The sequence below is a fragment of the Crinia signifera genome, chromosome 4 (genome assembly GCF_055691185.1).
Source record: "Crinia signifera chromosome 4, ASM5569118v1, whole genome shotgun sequence".
In the NCBI taxonomy this organism is placed as follows: domain Eukaryota; kingdom Metazoa; phylum Chordata; class Amphibia; order Anura; family Myobatrachidae; genus Crinia; species Crinia signifera.
This window is the reverse complement of record NC_139220.1, coordinates 286937863-286948360: the sequence shown is the minus strand read 5'-3', so window position 1 is coordinate 286948360 and position 10498 is coordinate 286937863. Positions and strand designations below refer to the sequence as shown.

Here is a 10498-nt window from a genome sequence, read left to right as displayed (position 1 = left end):
CAAATTGTCCCTATCGGCCATACATCAGCAATGTTCAAGCCATGATTTGAAGATTTGTAATCCATGATTGCACAATGTCCCAATCTTACAATCTACAGATTTTACCAGCGATTTGCAGATCTTCACATTTAGGGGTACATTTACTAAGATTGAATGGGTATGAATACCTATTCTCTCTTAACTACAGCCAGAATCAGCCATTCGACTGATTTACTATCAGCTGAATTAGGCTGATTTGCCAGTTTTACAAATAGCAACTTCAGCCGATTTCCGGTGTACAAATGAGTAGACCATTGATAGAACTCAGCTGTATATGGCCATGAGTTCTAGATTGGTCAGCTCGTTTACTAACTCGTCCTGCTGAATTCGGCTACATATTCAGCAGAAAATACAAATGAAAAATAGACCTAATTTTCCATTCATATTTAGCTAAAGCCTGCACGGATCAGTCAGATATATGCAGGCTTCTCTGTGTCATTTTTTTTTATAATTAAATAATTAATAATAATAAAAAAAGGCATGGGGTCCCCCCAACAAGCATAACCAGACCCGGGCTCTGTGAGTCGGTCCAGGTTTTCCGAATACTGGGGAGAAATCAAATAGAGTCCCCCTGTATTCAAGAAACCAGCACTGTGCAATTGGACAGATCCTGTTTACAAAAATGTGGGGGACAGAAAAAATAGGGGTCCCCCATATTTTTATAACCAGCACCAGGCTCCAACAGCCAGCGGTGTCATGCCACAGCTGGGGAAATAAGTTCCCACCGGCCAAAACATGACACCCTAGCTGGTCAACTCTGGGCCCGGTCCCTGAGGGAGTGGGGATCCCACAATAAAGAGGTCCCACATCCAGGGAAACCCCAGCCAGGCTGAGGCCTGGGGCTATCCCCAGCGACCCTGGGCAGTGGTTGCTGGGCTGATGGTAATTAAATGGTTAAGAAAAGTGTAGAAGTAAGATATTGGGTATTGTAGTAGAACTACAAGGCCCAGCAAGCCTCCCCCAAATGTAAGGACTTGGAGAACCCCAAGTACCAGCATGCGGGGCATTAATGGACCTGCTGAGACTTGTAGTGCCAAAACAGAACCAGTACCGAAAAAACTGACCCACACACAAAATTGCCAATTTGTTTTACCCCTGGATGCCTGCTACGGACTGAAGAACACCAATCTACTACAGGGGTGGTAAGTATAATTATTTTTCACAGGTTCCCATTTGGATCTTCTACAGGAGAAGATGGCCAGGATTGCAAAATCTTTAAGGTTAGTATTGTAAGCTTGCAGCAGGGCCCTCCTTCCTCCACGTAGGTCTGTTATACCCAGTTTGTTCGTTCAATGTTGTCAAAATTTGTAAAGCGCAACGGAATCTGCTGCGCTATATAAGAAAGTGTAAATAAATAAATAGTATGCTAAACCTTCCCACCCCACCCACTAAACCTCACACCCGCAGTCTAATGTTTTTCTTTATTAAGGCAAAAAATAGAAGCACAAGGTTATTAGGGTTATTATATTTTAATATTTTATGTGTGAGAATATAAAATAGTTAAAAGATAGTCAAAGTATGCCCAATAACATTATACATAACATCAAAGTCAGAGGGGTAGGGTGCAAGAAGCCAGAGGTCCAAGATTTCATCAAGACAGTCACAAGGCAAAATCAGTTTAGTTGTGCCTTGTAAATGATTGGCGCTTTAAAAATATGACCATTCTCGGATAAAGTCCTGGACCTCTAGCTTCTCGTACCCTGTTACAACTTCCCCATACAGTCTTATTTCTACCTTGTTTATTATGTAGAAGGACATGTGGATTTATCCCTCAAATTACATACAAAATAAAAATCCTAACAACCATAGCTCAACATGAGTAACTTATTAACTTTTCAGTATTATACAATTATCATAAAAGTCTACTATTCTATTCAACAGTATTATATATTCTAACATTATAAGGACATTGTGCTGCCTGTTTGTTGGCACAAAAATAACTGAACCAATTTCTATGCATCATTTTGTAGTGGAGACTCCTAAAAGTAACCCGAGATTTGTTTCATATTAATCCATAGAGTTAAAACTGGGCAATAACAAAGCCAAAATGTATTGTCATCATCAATGCAAGAGATTGGTGTAGAATCATGTGTGTGGCCTCTAAGGGTTTGGGGGAGAGGTGCTTTGGGCCCACAGTCACTTGTGTCAAACAGGTATGGATAGTGCACCCTTGGGTGCCACCCTGCGCTCAGTTTCACCTAAACTTAATGAAGTCTGCTGAATTTTTTTTTCTAGCAATACTGTATATATCATGCACACCGTTGTTTAATAAATAAATAGTGAGTTTCTTGAAATCCTCAAAGATTTAAAACATAATATGTGACATTAATCAATGCATGTAGATACATGACATAATTGAACAATGTATACGCAATAAAAAATAATAAAATAAAAAATACAAATATCAATAAAAATATATACCAATAAAGGGTGAGCTGTGGAAAAAAAGTTATTTGATCAACAATGTAAAAAAAAAAAAAAATATATAAATATATATATATATATATATATATATATATGTTCAAAAACAAGCCCTTTCGTATCCAAACTTCATCTGATGAAGTTTGGATACGAAATGCATTAGGGCAGGGCTAGTGACGACAGCTTTCCTTGCACCCGGCTTCTCCTGCTCCATCCACGTTCGCCTACACGCTGATACGCTGCTTGTCTTGGTGGCTAGCCGGCAGTCTGTTCGAGATCCAGCGGCGCCTTGGAAGGTGGTAGGAGTTATTGCCTGGGAGTTTTATGTCAAACCTTGTGGTAACCAGCCCACAGCGGTTATCCGCCTGGTACGAGTCTTTATTGATCTGTGTACCTGCACTTGTCTGTGTTTTAAAATAAATACGGTTTTACACTATGAGGCGCACCTCTTCTTGTTTTTGAACAGATTACCCCTTTCACTCCCGGAGTCCGGAGTGCTTCTTGGAGGTTGCTGCAGTCTCACCACAGACTAAGTGTTTTCTACAATCAGTGGACTGTCTGATTGGTTACAGCTGGTGGTTGGCTATACACTAGCGCAGGTTTACCTATACCTTTGTGCTCAAAATATATATATATATATATATACATATAGATTGGACCAAGTACCTGTGGATTCTGTTAGAGTGTGGCTGTTAGTTAGTTTGTCCTAGTACCGGTACACATACCACAATGGGGAAGGTGGGGGGTAGGGGTGACACACATAGACTAACGTAGACTAACACAGTCTTTGTGGTACCAATAAATATGTATCGATGTACATGTGCCACAGACTGCGGCTCCTGTGGTCAGTTGGATAGGTGGGAACTACTACTTGTATCAAACAGGCTACATAGCAGTCTGTGCACAGGGCACACAGTAACATCAGTTTAAGTGGTGGGTGAAGGCGCTGCTGCTACCAGTCAGTATAGCGCTGCTGGTCACATGAGCCACTTCCTTGACGTGCCTCATGTAATACAACAATAACACCTCAAATAAAAAATGTTGGCAGAAGCAATTTCATTATTGTGGGTAACAGCTAGTTCTAAATGAAATAGGAAAGGCAGAATATAATCGGTGGTTTCCATTCAGTGCCCTTTTATCAGCTAGAAGCACAGTCTTCAATTATCATGTCGTCATGGTGTCTCAGAACTAGATTACTATCTTCATAAAAGAGGATAGACAATGGGCGCATCTTCATGGGGACACAAGGTGAACAGTCCACACTCCCCGAATCCTGGAACTTCACAAGGCTCTATAGAAACAAGACACACACAAAAATGAAATACATGACAATTTGCTGCTGCTCTCAGTTAAGGCTCTATGAGGACCTTTTTGGGTGTTTCTCACAAGCCAGTCCAATCTGAATGTTCCCCTCTGTACTTAGGGTGTACTTTTATGGAGTGTGAGTCACATTTGCTAGATTAAAGAAATGCTGAGATTGGGGTTCCTTAAAGCTGGGCTACAAGCTTAAATGTAATGGTGTGTAGTGTACACACTTGTACAATCTGCATGAGATCCAGATGAGATTTTGACTATATAGTCAAAGTCTCATCTGGATCTCATGCAGAAAGTCTTGGCTGCATAGACTATATAGGGCAGATCTGCACTATATAGTCTAAAGTGTATGCAGATAGTCTAAATTGTATACATAGTCTAAATTGTACAAGTGTGTACACACCTTAAGGAGCAAAATATGCTTTTACATGGTAGGTACACACACAATTGCAGGGGTGGTGACAAGCATACAGGCAATTGTACATACTCTGTTGTTAAATTCAAATATGACATTAATATAGCTGGTACCATGTGTTTATAAAGGTAAAACTAAGTATTGGCATATTTATTTTCTCTCTTTTTTTATCAACTAATTATCTACTACCCAATTTGTGATGCTATAATATTCAATGTATATTTTAATCATCTAGGTAAATAAAGAATAATGTATATTTGTTGTTTACACAATAATTACAAAAGCATTACAAAACAAGTAGAACACACTACACCTATATTCTAGGTAACATTACACCTACATTCTAAATAACACTACACCTATATTCTAGGGAACACTACACCTATAATCTAAGTAACATTACACCTACATTCTAAATAACACTACACCTATATTCTAGGGAACACTACACCTATAATCTAAGTAACACTACACCCATATTCTAGTTAACACTACATCTATATTCTAGTTAACACTACACCTACATTTTAGGAAACACTACACCTATATTCTAGGTAACACTATACCTATTTTCTAGGTAACACTACACCTATATTCTAGGTAACACTGCAGATATATTCTAGGTAACACTACACCTATAATCTAGGTAACACTACACCTATAATCTAGGTAACACTACATTTATATTCTAGGTAACACTACACCTATAATCTAGGTAACACTACATTTATATTCTAGGTAACACTACACCTATGTTCTAGGTAACACTACACCTATGTTCTAGGTAACACTATACATATATTCTAGGGAACTACACCTATATTCTAGGTAACACTACACCTGCATTCTAGGAAATACTTCACCTATAGTCTAGGTAAAACCACACAACTATATTCTAGGTAATGCTACACCTATATTCTAGGTAATGCTACACCTATAATCTAGATAACACTACATCTATATTTTAGGTAACCCTACACCTATATTCTAGGTAACACTATACCTATAATCTAGGTAACACTACACCTATAATCTAGGTAACACTACACCTATAATCTAGGTAACACTACACCTATATTCTAGGTAACACTATACCTATATTCCAGGTAACACTACACCTATAATCTAGGTAACACTACACCTATAATCTAGGTAACACTACACCTATATTCGAGGTAACACTACACCTATATTCTAGGTAACACTACACCTATATTCTAGCTAACACTACACCTATATTCTAGCTAACGCCACCTACATTCTAGGTAACACTAAATTTATATTCTAGGTAACACTACACCCATCCAATTTAAGTTTATATATATATATATATATATATATATATATATAAAATTTAATAGATTGAGGGCCAGATGTATCAAGCTTCAAAAAATGATAAAGTGGAGAGTGCCAAGCAGCCAACCAATCAGCTCCTAACTAACAGTTCCAGGCTGGGTTTGAAAAATGACAGGTAGGAGCTGATTGGCTGGTTGCTTTTTTTCACTCTCCACTTTATAACTTTTTGCAGCTTGATATATCTGGCCCAAAATAAAAATAAATTTACTGCAATATGGCAGAATGCTCTGAGCAAAGCTCTAGTAGTTTTCTTACATTCAAGGGACGAGAATATAATGCAGAATCTCCCTTATACAATGCACCAACATAATGCGGGATGCGGTCATTTGGTCTACAGCAAGATGGTCAACAGCCATTACGTCGACATGGGTCTAAGTCGACATGGGAAAAGGTTCGACAGGTCACTAGTCCGACAGGTCATTAGTTCGACAGTGTCTAGGTCGACAGAAGGTTGACATGGGGGTTTTTCACTGTTTTTGAGCCGGCATGTGCCGATAGGTGGTATTTCATGCCCTACCATCCACTAGGGTGTGGCGGGAGAATAAAATAGTGTGCCGAGTGTAGCGAGGCACCGTGCCTGAAGCATGGCAAGCGCAGCGAGCGATGTGAGGGGATGCAGTGCACTTTAAACTGTGTCCATGTCGACTGTGTTGACATTCGGGTAAAAAAAGTGAAAAACCTCATGTCGACCTTTTGACTGTCGACCTAGACACTGTCGGACTATTGACCTGTCAAATTAATGACCTTTCGACCTAGGTCAGTGTCTGCCTTTTCCCACTGTCGACCATCATGCTGTAGACCAAATGATCCCAACCCCATATTTAATGGGGGATGGGTTGCTAATGACTGCTATATGTACAGTATATAAGATTACTCTTACCTTTATGTAGTCATAGTTTGTTGTCTTTGATGTCTCTTTCAGTGGAGTATGGCAGGCACCCACACATTGGTAAGCATTGTACTTTTTGGGGTATACAACCCAGTTGTCCCAGCCAATTTCACTGAAGTCTACCAACATGTCCACTTTTTTACACAAAGGTTTCTGTTCTTTCTTTGTTGTATTAGTGACGTGTGGATCACTCTGCTGTTTATCATTTCTAATCTTTTTGTGTCTACGTAATCTAGCCATATATTTAGGGTTTTCTGCCAATTTTTTGATGAGGCAGGAAGACCCATTTTTTGAAAATGGTGTATCCTTAGTAAAAAACACAATAATGGCTTGATCTGTTCTTGTCTTATGTAGCGAGACATGAGCTGTGGTATATTCTGATTGAGATTCTGTATTGTCTCTTTTAGCCCTCTCTTTTGATTGTGTAGCGCCATCTTCATGGATGGTCAGTGTATTTCCCCATTTAAGATATTGTTCCATCATCCTGGTGACATTGAAGGATTTCCAAGAAGAATACTGTTTAGCAGGTATATTTGCCATAACTGACCCCAAGAAAAGTTTACCCTGACCCTTTGTGGTGTGGTAGACCTCCAATGTGACATTGCTCGATTTCACAAATGTTGGGAGATGAATTCTGAGTTCAACCAGACGTAGTTCCTCTTTCCTCAAAAGTGGAGACAGGTCAAAAGTCAGTGACCAACGATTATCCTTTACAGTACAATCTGGAAATGAAAAATAGGATTTTAGCTTCTGGAAATATAGATAGATACTAAACATAAACAACATTGTTATTTCAACTGATATAATTGATGTGATTTCATGAAAAGTTACAAAAATGCACACAGATAAGCTGGTTTCACATTGCAAAAACCTGCTTTCAACTCGTTTTTGTAAACTTTTTTTAAATGGGTCAAAACCCAGTTAAACCCCTTTCACATTGCATGTTGTAACTGGTATATTGCAGTTTCAATACCATTTTTGTACCTTCAGATTCAACCCATTTCACCCATAGAAAGCCATACAATGTCATTTTAAAAGTTTTTTTCCTGCTTGTGGGCGGGGATAATGTGTGGTTATCATTTGTAGCAAATACCGTTTCTGAGCTGTTCAGACTGCAGGAAAAACGGCTCAGAAACGTGTAGGATCCTGCTTTTAACACGTTTCAAAATACCGGTATTTTGTAACCGGTGAATTAATTGTGGAGCTTTCATATTGCAGCTGGTACCGTTTTAAATCAGTTAAAAATCGGCAATATGCCGTGTTAAAACTGCAATGTGAAAGGGGCTATATTCTGCAGTGCTTTACAGATAATATTTGCCCATTCACCCATCCATCCATCAGTCTCTGCTCCAGTGGAGCTTGCAATCACTACACATGTACGCGCTAGGGTTCATTTTTGTTGCAAGCCAATTAAACTATCAGTATATTTTGGATTGTGGGAGGAAAGGAGTACTCTGAGGAAACCCACACAAGCATAGATAGAATATACATATACACAGTTAGGGCCATTGGAATTGAACCCATGACCTCAGTGCCATACACTGTTACACCGTCTGTATTGCGCAAATAAAAAAACATTTTGGCAAAAACTATTATTTGTAGAGCAGAGCTACACACAACAAACAGTACATTAATACAATTATAAAAATGAATAAAATACCATATATAAGACTATAAAAAAGTACTTTACTCACCTTTTGCAGAAAAGCTCTGGACAGTGTCTGATTCTTTCAGTATTTGATCTTCTGGTTTCTGAAGATTGTTTTTATTCCCCAAGAGAGTTTGATAAAGATGCACCATGTACGGAGGGATCTTCAATGCATGTGGATGGCTGTTAGCTCTTGGATGAGGAAATATGGAGGCCTTTTTGTCTAAAAGAATGGGTGGCCTTCCAAGTATAACACAGATGGATGTAAAATATAAGATGATCTTCATGGTCATCTGTAAAGACATGTTCTATATTATGTCCTGACCAGCTATAGCTCTGGAGATGCTGGCTGCTCAGATGCTCTCTGGATTTAGTGAAGCTTTATGCAATCCCAGGCTTTATATAATGGTGAGGACTGAGCTACCCTTGATCTTTACACCTAGCACTCATTGACCTTTGATGTGGGAAAGTAAACAGAAGCTGATTGATTGACACTTTGAGAAAAATTGAATAGGATGAGAGATTCAGAAAGTGAGAGATTTGGTAAGAAATCTCCAGTTGTTTTTAAAGCGGCAATCATTTACACCGCAGAATCAGTTTGATTTTAAAGTGTAAATGATTGCCGCTTTAAAAAACCTGGAGATTTCTTACCAAATCTCTCACTTTCTGAATCTCTCATCCTATTAAATTTCACCCTTTATCTCTCTCCAGTGCTCTATACACCCCCCTCATAGAGAGACAAAAGTAACTAATGTCACTTTTGTAAAGTTCTCCAAGAAACAATACATGATACAGTGGACGAGGTTTAATAGGATGAGAGATTCAGAAAGTGAGTGATTTGGTAAGAAATCTGCAGTTTTTTTAAAAGCGGCAATCATTTACTCTGAAAAAAAACAAAACAGTTTGGTTTTGCAGGGTAAATGATTGCCGCTTTACAAACCTAGAGATTTCTTACCAAATCTCTCACTTTCAGGGTGAAATTTAATAGAATGAGAGATTCAGAAAGTGAGAACTTTGGTAAGAAATCTCTAGGTTTTATAAAGCGGCAATCATTTACATGGCAAAACCAGTTTGCCTTTGCAGTGTAAATGATTGCCGCTTTAAAAAAACTGGAGATTTCTTCCCAAATCTCTCACTTTCTGAATCTCTCATCCTATTAAATTTCACCCACTGTTTGGCCATAGGTATGCAGAAACTGTATATAATTAGAAAAAATGTATTATGGATTAAGTCGTTTTTCTGTCATTTTATCATATATGTTGCTAAATATTTTTATCTATTAACCCAATCTGTGCTGTAGAATTACAGATGTGTTCTTTTATATCCTTGGTGTGATGTGCAAGAACAGCATGGCATAGTAGGGCGCATGCAATCACACACTCCCGCTATGCCATAGAATGGGAGCCAGTGTGCGCATGCGCACAGCTCCCTCACTTATGCTCATGGCATGCCGCAATTCATTCGCATTGCGATCCAGTACAGTCTGCTGTTAAGAGCAGCAAGGCACAAAAAGACACATCTGTATTTTAGTGTTGTCCTTATTACAAAAAGTTACTAGTCACCTGAAACGAGCAGGCAGGATCATTGAGGACAATTCTCACCCAGCACATGACCTGTTCCGGAGGTTACCATCTGGCAGACGGTAGAGCTTAAGGCCTACAAGGATGACTAGACACAGAAATGGGGTTTTTTCCCCAAGCGGCCATCCTAGTCAATTCCTCACTAGCGTAGTACTCACACATCCTGGTCCTGAGCATTTTGGATAAGGGATAATAAACCTGTATTGAAAAATATTTTCCACATTAAAATATAATCAATACATTTTATTATTCAGATATATAAAGAACATATTATTATTATTATTTTAATCAAAATGTTACTTTTTACAAATGCCAAATAAATGTAGCATAAAAAGTGCAATTGGGGCATTTATAACTTTGGATCAGGTATCAGTTAGTCTCAGTCAGTATCACTGTATTTGATATTAGAGTGAAATGCTAATTTATGTTTATATGTTCACACCTACAGTAGACTTTCATACATGAAAGGTAAAAATCTTTTCTTTTTCTTTGATTTGATCAATCAATAAATACAGTTGTTCTTTTACACAAATATGTAAATGTTTTAATTCCTTTGATCATTTGCAATCCATACCTACAGTTATGTGTCACATATATGAAGACTCCTGTTCTGTAGAGAAATAGTGCCAACACAAGGTGTGCGAATCACGCCTATAGTTATATAATTACATTTTGAATTATTTTTCCAATATATATTAGAATCTCTTTTTTTTTAAAGTTGCTTATCAAAAGATAAGTATTCATACTCATTTCTAAAATGTATTTGAATTAATTGTAAAGGTTTGCAATTTATTATTAATAGGCAGAAAATAAAAGAGTTTTTAATCTGAGTCGAG

At 38.1% G+C, this 10498-nt stretch overlaps 1 protein-coding gene across 1 annotated transcript; it reads right to left on the bottom strand.

The window, feature by feature from the left end:
• Positions 1-2645: 2645 nt before the first annotated feature.
• On the bottom strand, positions 2646-8441 carry LOC146075557 (nodal homolog 2-A-like). Its single transcript, XM_083184902.1, has 3 exons — positions 8129-8441; positions 6426-7156; positions 2646-3751 (listed from the first exon to the last, which is right to left on the bottom strand). Exons 1-3 carry the CDS (start codon positions 8385-8387, stop codon positions 3599-3601), a joined length of 1143 nt encoding a protein of 380 aa, XP_083041028.1. The 5' UTR covers positions 8388-8441; the 3' UTR covers positions 2646-3598.
• Between the last annotated feature and the right edge of the window lie 2057 nt (positions 8442-10498).